The 20,661-nt window shown below is 43.7% G+C and overlaps 1 protein-coding gene across 1 annotated transcript in view; it reads left to right on the top strand.

The window, feature by feature from the left end:
- Positions 1-1,184: 1,184 nt before the first annotated feature.
- The window catches only part of IFT43 (intraflagellar transport 43), a gene marked incomplete at both ends in the record, with an annotated part of 43,415 nt that continues 23,938 nt past the window's right edge, over positions 1,185-20,661 (top strand). The window contains 4 exons of the mRNA XM_082282788.1: positions 1,185-1,238; positions 1,589-1,678; positions 7,482-7,511; positions 16,849-16,916. Coding sequence (XP_082138914.1) covers positions 1,185-1,238; positions 1,589-1,678; positions 7,482-7,511; positions 16,849-16,916 — 242 coding nt within the window. The remainder of the gene's footprint in view (positions 1,239-1,588; positions 1,679-7,481; positions 7,512-16,848; positions 16,917-20,661) is intronic.

The raw sequence follows: 20,661 nt of genomic DNA on the forward strand, positions 1-20,661 counted from the left end.
CTAGGTGCAAACTGCCCTACCTCATGAATGCTTGAATCTGCAATTGAAAGAGAAGAACAAAGTATATGGAAGATCATAATTTCATAAAGCCCTGCGAGCCTGGCTTCAAAAAAGGAAAATCATGTCTCACTTACTGAATTCCTAGAACATGTCAAGGTTTGTAAAGGGAGATAGTATCTTTTATTAGACCAATTGATATAGCTGGAAAAAACACACAAGCTTTCAGGCACAGAAATCCTTTTTGTGTGGTTTTTTCCAGCTGTATCAGTTGGTCTCATAAAAAGTTATTACCTCTGCCCACAAATCTTATTTCACTTAATCCTTAGATCATCACAGCACAAGTACGTGAACATGTCAGTAAGGAATGGAAAAAAGGAGAATTATTTGATACAATTTATTTAGATGACTTAAAGTTTCTCAGCCAAACCATGAGCTTCTACTAAAGCTAAGCAGATATGGAGTGAGAGCTGGTGCCTTTAGTAAAAAGTATTCCTGGGAGGCTTAAAAGTTTAGACTTAGAGTCAATTTTCATCATGGCAAAGTGTTAACAGTGTAGTTTGTGGTGTGGTACAGTTCTTTATTGTAGCAGCAGAAGAAATTATTTAGGCTAATGAAGATGGGTAAAGATTGTGAGGAATATGAGATAGCAGGAAAAAATATAGGCAAATGGACAAAGTACTGGAAAACTGAATGTTTATTAAACACGTGGAGCTAAAACCAGATCTATTTACAATTAATCTGTACATCTGTCCAGCCAAGAAACAGACTGGGGTCGTTTTATACAGCTCAGTGGAAATCTCCGCACAACTCACGGTTGAGAAGCATGTGTGTAATGATCGTTGTGCTTGTATTTGATCCTTGGTACTGCCTCCACCGTGGGCTTTGGGGACCCGCAGCTCCATCTGGAAAGCTGCGTTAGAGAGCCAGGGAGAACTGGGAAGAGCATCAGAAGCCATCAGGAGACTTTAGCAAAAGCCTTTATCAGGAGACAAATCTGTAAGGCTAGGATTATCTGCCTTAGTGGGAACTTAAAAAGTGTCTTCGGCAAAAAGCTGGAGAAGGCAGAGCGGTGCGGGGCTGCCGGTCGAGCCCGGCGGGGGCCGAGCCCGGCGGGGGCCGTGCCCGCGGTTGCCGGGGCGGCGGGGCGGGCTGTCTGCCGGAAGCACCGGCGGCCGCGGCGGCGGATGGAGGCTGAGCCGGAGCGAGCGGAGGCGCCGCGGCGGGGCGGCGTCGCCGGGGTGAGCGGGCCCGGGCCCAGCCTCTGCGAGCGGGGGCTCCGGGGCCTTGAGCCGCGGTCCGTTCGCGGCCCGGGGCGGGTGCGGGGCCGGCGGCCCGGCTGCCGTGCGGCGGAAGGGCCGAGCAGAGGGCCGCCGGTGGGGCCGAGCAGCTCGGCCGGGGCGGGCCGGCAGGCGGCTGCGGGGCTCACACCTGCGGCAAGGGATGCCTCTGCGCTGTGAGGGCACCGCGCCTCGCTGCGGGGCGGGGCGCGACGGCAGAGCCGTGCCTTGCGTTCTGCCGCCTGCAGTGAAACAGCTTTTGTCAGTAACTGTGTGTCCTCTGCTCCTTCGTGTTCCCCCCTGTACTACAGGTAATAAAGATGGGCCGTCGAGCCCGCCAAGACCTCTTTGGAGATGAAAATCTCAGCAGGAAGAATTCTCCGTCTGCTTCTCTTGGAGAGGTGGGTGTCCTGTCAGGATGACTTGTCTGTTATCCTGCTGGTGTCTCCAGTGAAGAATTATTAATTTCTTCTGAGATTCCTTCCTGCATGGTGTGTTTTGCGCTTTGAATTTTGTCCTTAGATTTGGGACTCGTGACTGCCCTGTCCCTTTCCTGGTGTTGCCCTTTGTATAATAGTTTCCACACAGGGTCCTATCTAGGGCTATGGCTTCTCATGTGTCAAGTGTGGGAAGTAGTATCATACAGGACTGGGGCCTGTCCCTCCTGTTCATGCATATCTTCCTGATATTTTAATTCCTAGAATTAAAATATGAGCAGGCACATAATTTTGTGACCAGTTTTGCCACCATCTATGGTAGCAAGTCAGAGTACAGGTAAATGGATGCCTTACTTTTGTGCTTTGCTTTGCTAGAGCCAGAGTATCTGACATGGTCTCTATCAAATTTGTGTAGTGAGGCTCTTTTTCCTTTCCTCTGTGCACGGCTACAAAGGTCATGCTAGGAGCCAGCTTTGCAGCATCTGAGACTTTTCCTTGTGGGTAATAATGTGCAAACTCAGCTCCCACTTGTCTTTGGAGGAAAACTTTGGTTCAGAGGCTGTTCTATCAGTACATCTTCAAATGGTAGAAGGGGGTCAGGAACCCCTCTTTCTCAGGAGAGTGAGGCAACATCCTCAAGATTCCAGAAATAGATCTGAACTGTTTCAATTCTTTTTTTTTTGCTTAGTGTTGCAGAATGCTGAAATTCTTCCTGGAAGCTTGCTCTTGGATGCTAGCATGGCTTCTCCACAGGCACCTCCTGCTAGAAGGAGCATCTCTCAAGAAATTACGTACCAGTTTTGCTCCCTGACACATACTAGATGGATAAACGGGTCATCAGACTTTGCTTGTTGACAGTGATATTTGCTTAAATGAGGTGATGCTTAACTTTTTGCAATGCCAGTCAATGGTCTCCAGCATGCCATATTCTTAGCTTCTTTAAACTGGAAACACATTCTGCTCTGCTGGCCACCCTGGCACCAACTCTGCTTCAGGCTACTCTGTTCAGAGCCCTGGGACCTTCTGTCTTGGAGTGAGTACTCCCTGATTCTCTGTGCAGTGACAAAGCTTTCCTATTACACTGAGTAGCTGTGTCCCAGACATCTTTGCCAACATGGTTGGGGGGCGATTTTTCCTTTGATACCCTGCAATGCTGTTGAAAAATAGCACTGCTACAGCTTAGCTTACCATAACACCTCATAGAGCAGGCTTTTTTTCTGGAGAAAGTATGCTCTTTTCTTTTGATAGGCATGACGGAGAATCATCTCCCACCTATGTATTCTCCCCTCGGGTATGCTGTAGGCATTCAGGATGGATTCTGTGAGGCAATGTGCAGAAGTCACAATTTAAGAAATAAAAGTAACTGTGGACCTCATAGGTAAAGAAAGTCTTAAAGAAACCAGGTGGTTTAAGGGCATGTAATCATTAGCTGGCCTCCAGATTAGGGTGGCTCGCTGTCAGATTGTTCTCTTGCTGGAACTGGCCATCCTAGTTCATGGGCAGATTCCCTGGTTTTAAAGAGACCAGGGCATTTTGTAGAGGTACAACTGATGGACTGTAACTTACTGCAGGTGTGCTTGTGCTTAGTGCTCATATCGCAGCCATTACAACAGCTGGGAAGAGATCACAGGGGCTCCAGGCCTTGGGCAACCCTGAAGAAGACTAAGGAATATTTACAGTGTTCTGTTTGAAAGCAGTGAGCTTTTCAGCAGCAGAAGGGTGAGGACTTCCACGCCTTACAACATTCAAATATGTTAGTACTGGGTCTTAACCACCAGAAAGAATAGTTTGTGTCAATAGTCTCCCTTCAGACAGATATTTGTTGTTAAATGTTTGTGTTAATCGAAAACCTTGGAGCTACTGGAAGAAAGACAAAATCCACTATAAATAACCCTCAGCCTTTTCCTTTGCTCCAAAATTGGAGGCTTTTTATACATGACCATATTTGTTACCAAAGTGAGCTTTTAACAGAACCAATATTGTTTTGTCCATCACCCTAGACTGGCAATCACCATTTACTTTTCTGGAAGCTTGGCCTTGGCTTGCTGTTAAGTGTTGGGGTCAGCTGTTAAAATGAATGTCTCATTCAGCCATCTAGTCACCTTGAAACTTTTGTAAGAAATCTTCCCAAAAGAAATGCAAAATTAAAAAAAACCCCAGTCCTTTTTAAATTTTTTTCCTGGAACTGGCAGTAGTGGAGTAGACCCTGTGTAATTAATTTCAGCATAGAAGGTTTTATTCTTATTACTAATGTTGAAGACAAAGATGTTTGTCTTAAACCTTTGCCATATTCAGACCCCTCATATGCAGTTTCACATTCAGGTTGGTGATTTTGGCTTCAGAGGTTCCTCAGAGTTTTAAAACTGGTTTAATTCACCTTTACTCTTTTTAATTTTTTTTTTTTTTAAATCCCATGCCAATCCACCCAGTTTCCACCCATTGCAAATTTCTGGTATGAGCATACCATTTGTGCTATTGTTCTGGTCTTTTCATGGCACGGAGAAGCATCCAGGAAGTGTTTTCCAGTCAGAGCAGCTTGCTTGAAGGAAGCAAAAAGTACCTCTCTATCCATGTTTCAATATTTGGGCTTATTACAAGGAAATTCACTTAGAGGGGTGAACAATTAATGTAATTTAAAAAATCTTTGTTTCAAAGTCAATAGGCAAATCATCTGACTTGGAGCATAGATCTTATCAGGTTACTGCTGCTCTCTGCTTGGCCTGGGCTCTCTCTTCCAAAAGAGACTCCAGTTGCTATATACAACAAATGTTGTTAAAACCCCCTTCCCCAGGGCATAGTTGTAATGTCTTGTGCCTTGTAGCCTAATACAGTTCCCCCACGCTCTATGAAAACACTATGATTAGTATTTTTTCAGTGCCTGTTGTGTGTATGTGTCTCCCACAAGAATATTCTTAACTACAGCAGCAAATCTGTAATTCCTCTGCCCAAATCTCTATTTGATAATTCCCATTCTGTGTGGAAGTACCTGCATTATCTTCGGATGTAGAAGGGGCTTGTGAAAGGTCACAAAGCTCACACTCTGCCATCTGACATGCAGAGCATTCCTGCCTTTTCAGAAGTACAAGTACTGACAAACAACACTGCAGCTGTGTGTTATTTCACCAGGCAAGAAGGAACATGATTATTTGCTGTAATTGGTGCAGTCGGCACCCTCCTGCAGCAAGGGCTGTGCGTGTTCAGAGCTCCTTGGCAATTCGGCAGGCGCTTCTTGGGCACCCAGGGGAATATGCTGTAAGTGGGAATTCCTAGAGATAAATCTGCTTGCTGCATGCCAGAACTCCACATTTCAAACATTTCATAGGGGTAATTTATCTCTTTTTCCATTGAGAGGCCTTTCCCATCCCCTGGCTTGATGTGGTACACTTACTCATCTTGATGCTATCAAGTTTCTGACAGAATGGGAGAAACTCAAGCTAGTCATGTTATTTGTATAATGGGAGGGACAGATCATATAATGAGATCTGTTAAAGATCTTTGCTATCCCATCGTAACAGGACTTCTGGACACTTTCATAGAATAAAAGTCAAACCTTTTTCCTGGCTCTAACATCACTGCACCCAACAGCCTGAATGCTGGCTTGATGACATCCATCAGAAGAAGCTGTTTGGCCAGGTTTGGAGCTCTTGATGAGATTGATTTGGAAAGCTGAGTGGAAAAGCCTTTTTAAAAAATGTATCAGCAGATTTTTCCTTTCCTGTTTCTTCTCTCAGGACGAGCGAACTATTTGCTGTTCTGTAAGAAATCTGTATGCAAAAATATTTTACTGTTATCCTACTTCCACAGTCTATATTCTCTTTATCCTACAGTGATGTGATTCCCTTGGGACATTGTCCAAGAGTTCCCTGGTTTCTGCCTCTTACATTCTCAGTATGATTTTGCCAGTGTGTCTCTGGCAACACTCGGTAGATCCTTTGAGTGGAGACTGCTTTGCTAGGCAATGGTCAGGCTAAAGGATGAAGGTTTTCCCTATTTTGAGAGTATTTCCACACAGGTAGGACAAAATGACTTTATATCAGGGCGTGCCCAAAAATCAAGTTCCTTGCTGGTTCTCTCCACCATATTTTACCACAGCTTGGAGAAAGGCTCTGTGCTTTCATATGTGAAAGTATGTTCTTCTCTTGTTGTCCTAGCTGGTATTTGTAAGCTTGCTCATGTAGTTGTGGTCCTTGGGTGGTAGTTGAAAAGCATTTCTTGCTGTAAAAAATACCTTATTCAGCAGAGATCCATGTAGACAGACAAAAACTTGGGCCCCCTCCGCTGCATATTGGAAGGATGTTCCCACAGGTGAATTTTGCAAAACAGCTATCTGGACTTCCACCACACAGTTTACAAACACTCCTGGCAGTGATTCTTTAGGCTGACATCCAGGCATTGTTTAAATAGGCCTCCATTACCTAACCCAAATGAATTTAAAAAAAAAAATGCTGAGGGTGAAACCCACATGGAAGATTGCTCCAAGAAGTGGTTATTTAAATGCTTTCCCAACATGTGTTGCCCAGCTGGATTTTCTTCTATGCTAGTGCAAGTCTCGTACCACTTGGGCTCTGTACATCCAGAGAATCTTAGGTCATGCTGGACCCCACAGAAGCCTTTCTGCTTTTGGCTGTGGGAACAAGCAGGCCCCTGGCTGACAGATACACACTTCCAACAGATTTTTACCAGTTGGGCAGATCTGGTTTCATTTGTGCTGCTCATTGGTATGGACATTTTTGTACCTCAGCTGCCCTAATCTGCATGTAGGCTCCCTCTGCTCTTGTCATAGATCATAAGACCAAATGACAGCAAAGACACAAAATGAACTCAGATACCAAACTGCTTCCAACAGAAATATATGCAATTTATGAATCACATGGCTTCTGTGTCCTATGGGAGAGATGATGCAGTCCAGAAGAAAAGTCAGGTGGGTTAGTGGAGTTTCCAGCCATCCTATGCATACTCCTGGTATAGGGTCATAGGTCAATCTTGGATACTCTAGATTCTCCCTCTGAGCTATTCTGAACACTGTGATTTCTAGAATAGTGTAGAGATTATTGGGTTCTTAATTGCCTCCTCACATTTGGTGCCTAACAGCACTGGTTGTTGCCACTGCTGGTGCTGACAGTCTGCTCATCTAAAAGGCTCTTGACCAGTTTGCAACTTCCACAGTGACTAACAGGCTGATTTCTTGAGTTACTTATCTACCCCACAACCAAGCTGCTCCCTTATACTACAGTGTTAGCTAAAGATCATCTGCTGAAGCTAACACTGTTGTCAGCTATGCCTATCTTATGCTAACTGCTACAGCTTTTGCTCTCGGGGAGAATCTGAGGTTGCTTTGAGAAACAGTAGCTTCTGAAAAAAGGGCTGTAGCCTGCTACAGTGTGTAACCCCTGGTATGACTGGTCCAGCATCAATTCTGGTCTCTGGCATGGCTGCAGTGACTCTCCATATGAATCTTTCTAGCATCCTACACACCTGAATAATTTGGGTTTTATCATGCTATAGGGAGAATGAACTAAGTCTGTATCTTCTTGCTCACATTTTTTTTTTTTCTTCTTCTTCAAGTATCACAGTTGGTATATGCATAAATGACTGGATATAAAATGTTACAATGGTGGGAACAACTTTGTGCTTTGTCAAGTGAATAAGGTTGCAAAGCATGTGCTGCAGGACAGCCATAAATGTCAATCTTCAAGCTATTTTGTGCAGGCTTCCATAGTGCTTCCTTTTAACTTCTTTCTCTCCTTTTCCCTCCTGACCCTTCTAGGATGAAGACTCTCAGGAAAAAGTTGACCATGTAAGACTAGAGGCTTTCTAGGTAGATGCTGGCTCCTCTAAAGGGGACTAGTAGGATTAACCTGTTATGTGTCTGGAGACTACCTTAAGAAGGTACTCTAGTATTGGAGAATAATATACAGTTTGCTTCGGATGCAGTGCCTTTCCTGCATCCTCTGTTTCTGTTGCTGACAGGTTTTTAATTATCTTTGTAACAGCTGCTCTTATCAGCTGCTGCATCTTGTTTTGAGGTCACAGGTGTGTATGTGGCCACTGGAAAGATGCTCTATTTTCATTTAGAAGTCAGGGCAGCAATTAGCTAATAGAGTACAAAACCTGACTGAACCTAGATTGCTGTCCAGTATGGTTAGCTTGCTCTTGTAACAGTTGTCTTCAGGGATGATGAACTCTTGCTGGTGCTCCAGAGGAGAAGGCCAGCCAGTAGTAACAAGGACATGTGCCTTTGTATTTTCTATAAGTCTTTTTATTGCACCAGCACTGAATGCCAGAATCTGTATTAATAGGATGTCATAGTGCTTCTTACCAGGCTCCTAATACACATGGAGAAGAAATACACATATCCTTTCTGATCCTGTATCAAAACTAAAATACATCTCAGCATTCATTTAGCATTAGAAGCCAGGATGATCCCATTTAGAACAACTTGAGAACTTCTACCTGTTTCTGTTGAAATGTTTGGGCTAATTGCCTTGCACTTTTCCTAACCATGGAATTGGTGTTGCCCAGTTTTTCCTGCCTAGAGTTGCTGTCTGTATATGTAAGACAATTAAAACACCCTCTCCTGTGCTCTTAATTCCTTCTGCTGAAGGACCACTCCAGTACTAGTAGCATAGTAGATTCATCTGTGAAATTTAAAGCCCAGAAAAGAAACCCGTATCACCCATCTCATTAATTCTAGCCTCAGAAGGATATGCTCATCACAAGGAGTACAGACTATTCAGATTAACTCAGTTTTCTCTTGGTAGTGCAAGAGATGATATTGTAAAAAAGATCCACTGGGTTTATTTGGCAGGGATGGATGGTTCAGGACTATGCCCAGAGCACTTTTCCATTTATCAGGCAAAGAGACCTCCCACTGATGGGTATAGTTTTGGGGACTGGTTGCCTAATAGAAATTTTTACTGATAATTGATCTAATCTTCCCCCCCTGCCTCGCTGGAACCAGTCCTTACAGTCATTTCTCTGGAACTAATTCCACCTCCATACAGTGCCCTAAATCATTGATTCCCAAGGTCTGCTGTTGAGTGCTGACTGGTCACATGCCACAGGCGCCTTCTTGCTTCTGGCTGCTAAATTTCATTAAAATAACTATACTGATGTGACTCTTCCACATGAACAATTGTTGCTTCGGGGATGTTATGCAATGGTGCCTGGCAAGGAGATTTTACTTATTATTAGGGGATCCCTGCTTTGAAAACCCTCTTGTTTGGGTAATTCCTGTCCTTTATTCAGGCTTATGCTCTTAAGCATCACAGTCACACTTTATAGTATTTTTCCATTTGTAAAAGTCTGTAAATGGTATAAAATGGTCAACTGAGTGTTCAGAACTCTGACTGATCAGTAGGCTGCTTGTAACTTAATACTACTGTATGCTTACAAACTTCTCTAAATTGTATCATAAGTCTCTTCCAAATCAATTGTTAGTGGAACTTTATAATATAAAGTGTGATTCAAATCTTATTGTGGTATATCCCTCCCTCAGTCATTGCCTGGCCAAGCTGAAATACTTGGCTTCTTGAATCATTTGTCCGAAGTTGGCCCCTTCGTCCCCCTGATGGCTCATATAACCCTTCTCTGAACTCCCTTTGGGCTTTGCTGAGTGTTACAATCTGAACTCTTCCTGGATTTGGTCCCTTTCCTCTTGCGGTGCTGAAGATAACTTTGTAGCTGCCTGAATGCTAACAAACAGCCCCATCTGGGTTGTCGATGTGAACATACCTGCTGAAGTCCTGCCCTCCAGCCATCTGCCCGCTCTGAAATTTGTTTTGCATCCTTTGGCAAACCACTCATCTTGCATCTGAATTTTTGCCAGCTGAATCACTCATTTGGCTGCACCTTCCAAGACTGCCTGGGATATTTAGCCAAAGGCTGTAAGGCTGATCAATGGTATAATAAAGGGTGTATCCTAATATTTCAGTTAATTTGCAGAGGCAGAATAAGCAGGAGTATGACTGTGGTTGTGAGCCAAGATTTTGCTGCGTTCTTTTCCTGGCTTTGCCATGGATTTGCTTTAGGGCCTTGGAGAAGTCCCTCCACTAGTTTTCTTTAGTCCCTAACTGAAAGAAAAGCTAGAGCTTTATGCAGAAGCACTGTGGATATTCCCTAAATAGACCCACAGGGGGATTTAGATGCCTTATCCTCATAACAAAATCCATATCCTGTACTGGGTGCCTGCATAGTATGTAGATAATCTCAGGATGGGCTGGTGGATCTATTGGGATGGTAAAGAGTGGCTGAGAATGGCAATGTGTCTGAAAGCCTGTCCTTCTGTGGAGTTCTGGCCCCATTCTGAGAGTTCTGGGGGCACATGTCCTTGCACTACGAATGAACGACCCTGATCCCCATCCTGTGTTTTCTAGCCTTCAGAAGTGGAGCTGGGCTTTTCCTTGCCTTCAGAGACCTCCAGGTCCTGAATTAGCAGATGTTCATTTCAGTGTTGGAACCTCATGCTTTAGACAAAGAGATTAAACCGGCCATCTCCTTTCTAAGCTGGGAAACACTGATGTTATTGTCCTCTTCCTTCTCTGAGAAAGATGTAGCAAGTAATGTTTTCCACCTCTGTAGAGAATATTATATATAATGACAAGGCTATGAGCTGTTCTGAGCCTGAGAAGGTTCTCAATCCTTTCTCCTGAAGCTGTTCTGCTTTGCAAATGGAGCCAAAAGAATTTTGGTACTGTAGGGAAGGACTTTCTAACTGAAGGTAACAACATTTGAGTGGGAAGACATTTGTTCAGCTGGGAGACTATGAATGAGTCCAGCTGGGACCTCATCCTCTAGTTGTGCTTTGGTAGACATGCCATAGGTAGTCTCAAGGTCCTTCATGGACTAAAACCAGGGACAGCACCTGATTCCTGACCCTTATACAGGTGGATGCTGGCCTCTGTGGCTCTATATCACTTGGTGTTTGAGTGACAACATGCTTTAAGGCAACAATTGGAAGGAGGATTTGAAGATCTGACCTTTCCAGAGGGGGCACTGAAGTCCTTTTGTAGTTCTAGTTGCCAGTGCTTTTAAAACATTTGGGTGGGAAAATGGGCTGTTGCATTTTAGGTTAAGACAACATGTCAGAAACAATTGTTCTCATTGAATGTTTGTTGGAAGAGCAACTATAAAAAAAATATAAGTACCTGAAATATAAAGCCAGTTGTGTTCTTACACTGCTAGGTCACCCAGTTGGGTGGGGTTGTTTGAGTGAGTGTACTTGCATCCTAAAATACAGTGCAGAATGATGTGGAGATCCCCTGGTGAGAAGCAACCCGCACTCTACCTGGGGAGGTACCAGCTTGGTTACCAGAAGTACCTGAAACAAGACAATTTCCAGACTTGAGCTGACTCACATGGATCCTGCTTGCAGGTGTGTCTGCACCTGTGGTGTAGACATGGCCTGGGGCTTGATATGATCAGGGCCTTTAATCAGAGCGGTATTTTCCTGACCCAGTTCTTACCCTTGCACCGTGGTTGGCACCCAGCTCCAAACTATCATTCCATTGTCTGGTCTGGTCTGGATCTGTGCAGGAGCCACCCCCCAAGTGCTCTCCCCAACATTCCCTGAAACTTAGAAACATGCAAGTGAGGAACCCAGCACCAGCTGTACTCAGCTGAGTGTTGATCAGGAGACCTTATTTGTGTAAAAATAATCATAATGGTTTGGGCACTGTCCTTCCACTCTGGTTTAGAGAGTTCATGACCTAATAAGTCATAATTGTAATGCAGTCAGTTATAGTAATTTCTGTATCTACAATTTGCACTGCAATAAGATCTAGAGAGTGTTGGTGTATGGCTGGAACAAAAATTTCCTATTGCCAAAGACCTTACAGTCTGACTGCAATATTTTTCTCTAGCATCCTGTTCTCCCCTGTGATCTTCAGCTTGTAGAGGAGCCTTCATCAGGGGTAGCTGCATTTTCTGTATGGCACATTGCCAGGGTTTTGCGTTCTTAGGCATGCAGTTGGGAGTAGGGTGGACTGGCAGTAGATAGCTCTTGAAGCAGTTGGCATTTCTGAGAATCTGGGAGGGTTCTCTGAGGCAGAATTTCCTGTAGCTATTGCGCATTGTGAATGCCCTCCCATTTACGTGTTCGTCCTGGGCTGAGAATTTGTCCCTCCATGTCCCAGAGCTGTCATCTGTTTTGATTCTTGCATTATGCTAATAAACACCCTCCACCAAAAGGATCCAGCATCCAAGCAAGCACTGGGTTTTTTACCTACTTCCATTTTACAGGGTTTGCATCTTTTTTTTCCAGAGGTCTTCTGGTTGCTTGTAGAAATGCTGGACTCCCAGCCTGTTCCTGGGGACCTCTCATCTGGAAGTTGGCCAGATTCTCCAGGAGGAATCTGAAAAATGCAGCTGAACTTTTGTTCCCTAATTAGGCCAACTTCCCCAGTGTGAGCCCCAGCACTGCATGGCCTGGAGCTCCCCAAGGCCTTGCGCAGCCTCTCTCCCGTGCACCCCGACTGGCTGACCGGCAGGGCAGTTATTTTCAGCTTTCTGAGCTTATCTCCTTGCCTTTTGATGACATCTTCTGAAACAGCTTTTCTAGTCAGCCATGTTTCCCAGCCTTTCTAGTAATATCCTGCCTGCTTGTCTACCTTGAGGTGGATTAGGGACAATCTCATATAAAGAAATTTATTAAAAGCTTTTCCTTTTCCACACATTTATTTCATACTCTGGTGCTCCTGGACCCACCTCAAGGCAACAAAAGAACTGTAGGAGGTGGGAAGGTGGATGGGAAAATGTCTGACCATATGTAGCATAAAGTAGTAGCAAACTGTTTGAGAAATGTTCGTGTCTAGGAGGGCTGGAGGGGCACTTCCCTATAACTATGGGTTGTGAGAGGATTCTACCTGATGACCCCTTGTTCAGAGAATCAGATTGTTGTGTGCTGATTCACTGTTTTCCTGCAGGGGAGAGCAGTAACTCCTGAGACAGGTTAAGGTGCCAAATGCTGCAAAGGTGACAGCTTTCCTCACAGATGCACATCAGCTGACAAATAGCTGGTCACTGTTTTAGGAGATCAGTTCTTGATAGCTGGTTAACAATATGAACTGCTCCTTTACCTGCTGTGATAGATGGCAGAGAGTATTTGAAGCCCCCCCCGGAACTTCTTCTGTCTCAATAACACTTTCTCTAGTAAAGTTAGTGACTGTGAGAGGGACAGTTTGTGGATGAAATGCAAATCCAGTATTTTCTGCTAGGTATTTAAGACATGCAGAAGCCCTTGGAGGGTATTCATTAAAATCAGAGAGCCAGCAGAGATGGGTTATTCTTTGCAAAAAGCCCAGGCTTGCACTGATCTTGGAATTGATGTGTTTTTGATATCATACATGCTCTGAGATGAGTATAGGTTGTTTTATGTGGCTGTTTAGGAGCAGTGGGGCTATTTGACTTACAGCTCCTTAATTGGCAACAATCAAAACTAATTCATCAGGCCTGGTTGTGGAGATTGGCTTTTCCTCAGTCAGGGGAGCCTCTGACACCTTGCTGGAGAGGAGAATCCTTGAGACTGCCCATACTTCTTTCTTTCCACTCCATGTGCAATACTGGACAAAAACAAGACACCAGCATACTGTGGAAAATCTCACCATGTTTGTATATTGGAAAATATACATACCTATAGATCCTACGTATTTTAGGAGAAATATGACATGATAGAAGAATTGTGTGTCCTCTGTTGCACACTGTCAATGTCATTTGAGTCCCTGCATCCCTGCACGGAGTGCTCAGTGTTTCAAAGGAGTTGTCATGTTGATGAAGTTAAATTAATCCGTATTTCCAGACCCACCTGAGAATCTGAGGGACTTAACATGCCCATGATCTACCTCTCTTGTGGTAGGTCCTAAAAGAAACTTTGCTGGACCTTCAGGATTCAGAGAGACACAGGGTAGTTGCTTCCATGAGGGAAGCAACATCCAGCTGGCACCTTCAGAACTGCAGATGTGATCTGACAAGTAGCCTGGAAATTTCTGCTTTAATGGGGAAGCCAAATTAGAACTCTGCATCTGTCTGATAAGAAAGGGCCTGAAAAACTATAAAGAAGAAGGTAGAGTTTCTACTTTAATGAAAGAGAGATGGAATTCAGGCCAGTCATTTTTCAAAGGAGGAGATAAAATACTGATTATGGATGTAGTATCAAAGTGTTGGTATGGGAGGTGGCCTGAGAAATACTGGAAAAATGCCATCACAAAAATGGTGAGCTGAATTTTTGAGAAAAAAAACCCAAAACCCCAAAAAACTCAGACCATGGCAATTTTCCTTGAAAAAGGGGCAATCTGCAGAAACTCAAGTAGAGGAGATCTTCTGGAGATAAATAACAGACAAAACCAAAGTGGAAAGGCAAATCACAGCAAGTAAGTGATTAGTTAATGTTGTGAAAGAGACTGAGCAGCAAGGGCTGAGAGACAACACTTGTCAGGAGCTGGTGGAATCTCAGTGTTTTGAACACTAAATGGTTTGGATATATAGCTTTGCATTTGGGAACATACATACGAATCTTGCCTAAGGTATAACAGTAGGTACGAACAAGTTCTGATCATTTAAATCCCCCAGTCTTTTTCACCAAAAAGGTGTGTTTAGGAGCACATTTGCTGAATTACAGAATGACTGTGCACTCTGTTTGTGCTCTGATCCTTCTGGTGTTGACATTCATCCCACTTTCTGCCTCGAGCTCTTGGCTTGCAGCTGCAAAGTCCCTACCTGTCACCATATTATGGCAATACATGACATTGCATTCTCAATTGTAAATTATGCTGAGGTTTTGGAAATGTGAAAGTATATGAAAGTAAGTTTATTTACTTGACAAAAGTGTATGTGGCATGTGACCTTATTACAGCACTTTCCAGGCAACTAACAAAGAAAAGCTATTTCTCCTCAGCTGACAGTTAACATTGCCTTTCCTGTTGCTAGTGCTCCTGTAGGCAATTCAGAAAGAATTATTTGATTTATTGCAAGAGGAATAAAAGACCTGTAGGGGTATATGAGATGTTTGTCAGGGTGTGACAGACATTCAGGGTTGCCCTGTGTGTATGATCAATGGGAACACGTTATAACATTGGCAAGACATTGGAATCAAACCTCTACATGTCCTCGAGTCATGCCCTGTGCAAAGACTGGGGCAGTCATTGTCATCACCCTCTTATCTGGTGTGCCCCACTTGAGTTATCTTTGATCTGAAGGCTAGTTTTGATGATGAGTAAATTAAATTGCAGGTGCACTGAAATGCCCTAGAGATGCTGCATTTTCCCTCAGCCTTATGGCCCAGGCTCTTCCGTGTCATTTGTGTATCTCCATGCACCTTTCTGAGGAGTTGTGAGGCTGTGTGTTAGAAACATGGCTTGCTGGCTTTCAGAGGGATACTGTGAGGGGAAAGGAGGTTGTTTGTGTGGGAAGAAGTGTGTTTTTGAGTTAGGGGTGTGTGTAATGGGAATAGGCATGTTTATGTGGGCATGCACACCCATATGTGGTGTGTGTTCCCGCATTTTCCTGGGCTCTGGGTGTGTCCAGATCAACTGAATTCAAAATGCTCCTTTTTTGGCACTGTAGCCTCTTTGGTTTGGCATCTTAAGAATCTGGGGGAAATCATTTAAAGATCAGAAAACTCCATTCACTTGGGCCCCTGAAGGCTTCACATTCTGTGACATGGTCATTCCAGTCGACTGAGCTCTGTCCCCTACGGATGAGCCCATATAAGGAGGCTGTTTCCTGCATTTCACGCTCCCTGCCTGTCCCTCTGCCCTCCTGTGCTCCCTTTGCCGAAGAAAGTTGGTATTTTGGGACTGCAGCTCCTGCCTCATTCCTGCTCCCTGTTTATTTTTGGAGGATAACTATTTTTGCTCCTATCAGGGAGCTATGCAGGGTCATGCCCCCTCCCTGCAGCAGGCAGAGGCTGCCCCTGGCAGGGTCTCTTAATTTCCCACACTCACAAACAATGCTTCTACTTCAAGAAATAAACATGGGAGACCCCTACCATCAGGGGTTAGCTCGACCCTGTCCTCATCTGTGGCAAGAGGTGTTTTGCCTTTAGCTCAGGGTTGACCCCACCACACATGCAAGGTCCTCTCTGAAGTCAAAACTCCTCAGGAGTCATCCCACTCATTCACTTTCTTAATAAAAGCTGTGGAATCCACCTGTCCCTCCGCAATTCCTTTGCAGTTACCATTTTTTCTCTGTTTTGGAACAGCTTTTACCCAATCATTCTTTCTCATGATGGTCTTTTCACATGTCCCTGTAATCCATCTTTCCTCACTGGGCACCATCAATTGGGAGCTATGTAAACTGGGTTCATCTTGCCTCTGCTTTCATCATTGCCTGCCATGCAGAACACTGGAGGCTGTGCTGTACAAAGTGCCTCAGGCTGGGGGAACCAAGCCCAAAACTGTAACTGGCAACAGGTAGCTTCCAAATAGTGGGAATTCATTGCCCTGTTTGAAAATTCCCATCATAAGCCCCACGCTGAATTCCAATTTTCTCTTGCCATATGGCAGAGTGTCACACAAGACAGTGCAAGAAAATAGCAGGGGGTGTCTTTAAGCTCCAGATGAACTTCCCCTTTAGATTTCAGTGGTGGCAGTGGTGGGATTCATCCCAAGTAACTCTGGAAGTGTTTGGGTATGGCTGACTGTATCTGAACTTGGCATCTATCCTCCTATTCTAAGCAGTGGACAAAAGCAGACTTCTTAGGAACAATTCCTCATCTAAAACAAGATGTCTAAAACATGCTGTCTCATACCCTAGGAAAGACATAATGTGATACCTCCCACTGATATGTGGGCAACAGTGATGAACAAGTTCCCAGTGAACCCTATTTTGCCAGGAGAGCACATCCTCTGTGGCTCAGTCTGCTGCTGTACTGTGTGTCCTCAAAAAGTCAAAGGCACACAGACCTGAAATTTGTCAAGATACTGATTAGGGTGATGCATCTTTTATTTACAGACATGCTTAAAAACCTGTCCTGTAGTTTATGTCTTCCTTTTATTTTATGAATAAACAGCATTTTAAATACTACCTCTCCATTATTTGGTAAAGTGTTATACATTAGTGTATGTGGACCTGGTGTCTCAATTGGCTTGACTTTGCCTTGACTGGAGCTGTCTGTAACATGTCTCTTCTCTTTATTAAAGGTCCCACCACCTAAACCACCACGCCGGCAAGGAGGCTGGGCAGATGATCCTGTTCTGGCACCTACCAAGTGAGTCCTCACCTCTTTTCTTATTAAGAGGGACTTAGGTGTGCTATAAAGAAACATGACTAGTTGGACTTTGCTGTCCAGACATTGGAACAGTTTTCCTGGTTCTTTTAGATGGTCTCTGTTTCCAATACCAATGTAGCTTGTTCAAGCCATTTGAAGTATTGCTCTTGCTTGGTTCCATTGGCTAACTGACTTGGCGAGGCTTAGAACTGTGTACATGTCCCTGTTTGCCAGAGGCAGTGTATTCCTTACCTGGTACAGTGCCTGGAAGCAGTCAGGAACATAATAAGCATGTTAAATGCAGGAGCTAAGGATGGAGGGATTTGACTGGTTCCGTCCTTTCCAGGAGAGTGACACCTGACAGCACCACACTGACAAGAGTGCAATGAACACATCAGGATTTAGTGATCAGCCTTGACAGTAAAGGTGAAATTTGTCAATGTTTATGTGTGTATGGGGTTATGGTATAATGGAGATGGATGGAGATGGTCAGCAAGAAGAGGTGGGAGAAAAAAGTATACAAATTGTACAACGTATGTTGAGAAGCCTGGTGCTTATGAAGGACATGTAAGACAAAGGAAATACCTGGACATGGTAATAGAATAGGTATGAAAATTAAAGGACAGTTCAGACTGGGAGGACATTACTTGCTTTCAAATATTTGTGGTTTTCCAAGCTGAGAAATATCTGCTGATGCTGTATTTCGTATTCACAGAGCTGAAGGGCTCAGCCATGGAGTGGTGTGAGATTGCTTGTGTACTTAAAGGCCTATAATAAAAGTATATATGTCTTAATATATACTTTGGAGGACTCTGATTTATGAAAAGTTATGTATTTTCTGAAACTGAGAATGGGTGAGGACATCCAGAAACCTGTTATACAGTCAGTATTTCTTGGGAGGGGAGAAAGGTGGTCTGTATTCTGGGTTAGCCTTTCTGGAAAACAGAACTTTCCTGGGAAAATTAGCACTCTGTTTGTCTCTGAAAAATAGTCTGGAAATCTGGAGACTGGAATAAAGATCTCAGCCTGAACTCCTGTTGCTCTCCAGTTTAACCAAGATAATGGTTATTTTTCATAGGCTGGCTGCAGCTAGAAATTGCCATTGCAAAGATGCATCCACCTCAGGGTATTAAAAAGTGCCACCAATGATACTGGATCTTTGTGGGACCAAGCAGAAGCTTTATGGAAATGTGACAGCAGACAAGAAGGTTGAATTTAATTGTTTAGGAAAAATAAGTTACATAGTTGTTGGTTAGGTGAAGGACTGGAGGTAATACATATGCAGGGCTGTGCCTAATGTGCCCTGAAGGACATTGAACAGGTTCCTAATGTAACAGCACTGTGCCACGTGCTACTTTACCATGTTTTCCATTGTTTGACATTAGCTTTATCCTATAGATTTGCAGCAGTAGGTGTAGGTGGTGCTTCCCCAGCATCTCAACTGCACGGGTTACAAGGCATTGTAGGAGTCTGGAGTAAAGGCTTATGTGATGTTGGATGCAGTTCAGCTGGAGAAGCAGAACAGAACACGTAGGGTTGCAGACCTTTCTGCCTCTGAGAATCTGCACGTGGGGACATGAGACCAAGATGTGCCCCTTGCTCAATCATGCATGTGATATGTCACACCTGACAGTGTTCATTTGTATTAAGGGTTTTTGGAATAAATTTTATGAAGAAGTTTGCTCTGACTTTCTCCAGTCATATGAGGTACAAGGATTTTGTGCAGCTAGTTTCCCTGTCTTTTCTTTTGTTCAGCTCTGTATTCTCCCCAAGCTGATCTCTCTTCTTCTCTGCCTTAAGAAAGTCTGACATGCTGGCCTGTAGGGCTTTCTTTGTGACATATCCCAGGGTAAAGCCTCCATGTGAAAAGTCTGAGTCATCGACTGATGTCATACCAGTGTTGCTGTAGCTTTGTTGTTTCTGTTTTCTCAGGCTTTATCTCCCCACAGCTTTTCAACCAATTTGAGTCAGTTTGGAACCCCATCAAGTTAACTTGCTCCAAATTCACTAGTGTAGATGGAGTTAGAATAACATGCTTCTGTTGATATATCTGATTTAGGTTTAAACCCTTTTTTGCCAGTGTAACTGAACCTACACTTGGGAATTGTTCTGTTAGAAGTAATTTGATTTTCAGACTGACAATGTTAAAATCTGATTTTTTTTTCCTTTCACTTAGAAAGGAAGGATGAGCAGAGTGGCTACAGTTACATTTTCTGTGTTGTGTAAATATATTGTGGGTCAGATGGGATACTGTACAATGATCTTGTAGCTATTCATGTGTTATTCTTTCTCCATTTGAAGTCAGCTTTTAGTTCTGTTTCTGACAGATTCAGTCAGTTACAACTGCACATATGTTGCTTTTTCTGCAGGGATACTTTTCTGCCAAATTTCTAGTTCACAGTCTTATCAGTATGAAATGATCACTTGAAACTGTTCTTTTTATTTCCATTTGGCACATATTAGAGTAGAATTTAGTTTGTAACCTGTTTTTCTACCTTTGTGCTCTCTTTTAGTCCCTTACCTGCCCAGCTCATGTCATGCTTATATAAACTTGTAAATATTCTCACCATCTTGCTGATTATTTCCATCAGAATGCTGCTCTCCCAGATTGTTGCATGATAGGAAGAGAAGGAGGACTCTTAAAGTTTTCCAACCTAAATTATATTTTAAATTAATTAGCATGGATGGTCTGTGAGATACAGTATTTTATCATGAGCTCCCATAGCATTTAAAGTATCAGATATTTAAATTGCTGAGAACTATCAAAATTATCTCTTTTGCTCAAGTTTTCAAAAGCCAAATGTGGGAAGGTTACTTTGCACTCCCAGTAGTCTTGTAGAAGAGCTGTCATCACTAGGAGTCCCATTTTGTAAATCTGGGTAAGATGAGGACCACTGGTAAGTGTCTGAGTAAACCCCCAGGCTGGTCCTTTGCAAACAGCAAATAAATGGTGCAAAGTAGTGACAGAAAATTCATTTTTCCATATTACCAGGGCCATCTGTACCTGAATCTACTGTATCTAGTTAAACATGTACTCAGAAGAATCGTTCTGTGAGAAGAGGCGGTCTCATTGCTGCCCCAGCAACATTCTAGCCCCAGTATTAGCAGAAAGGGGACCAGCCAAGAACCTGGGCAGCCACTTGGGTCCCAGTAGCCTGCTGAGATAAATAACAGTAATTACAGCTGGGTTTTGCTACAGAAGCAGCTCTCTAACCACTGGATGGAGCCCAAGTGCTGTTCTGAAAGCTGTGCTGATGTCCCTAATGACATCAGTGCTGACAATCGTGACAAGCAAAGCAGAGGTTTGCTGTCAGGTTATCTCATGCGTCAAAAGGAAGACACACGAAGTGCCTGCCAGTGGGGAAAAGAAAAGGGAACTCAGTTTTGTATACTGGTGAAGATTTGAGAAAGCAGGGATGCTTCCATGATTCATTTAATTCCAACATCCTCTGATCTCATCTCTCTGACTTTCCTTATAGAATTTCTTCCAGTTTCCTCTCTAGCAGTATCTTAATTTCTTTGCTTCTTGGGACTCAGTTTACTTGGGTGCTTGATCCATTTGGTCTTGCAATGAGCCCTGTAAAATTCCTACAGCTCTGGGCAGCAGCTAGGGTCATTGAGGAATAAACACAGCTTGCTTCAGGTGGCCCTGCAAGCAAACACTGAAAGTGTTGCTTTCAGTAGGAAAGTCCCTTCCAGTGCCTGCACATGTACCTCGTTTCTTCTACATGGATCATGGCAGTTT

The sequence above is a fragment of the Coloeus monedula genome, assembly GCF_965178545.1.
Source record: "Coloeus monedula genome assembly, chromosome: 6".
Taxonomy (NCBI): Eukaryota; Metazoa; Chordata; class Aves; order Passeriformes; family Corvidae; genus Coloeus; species Coloeus monedula.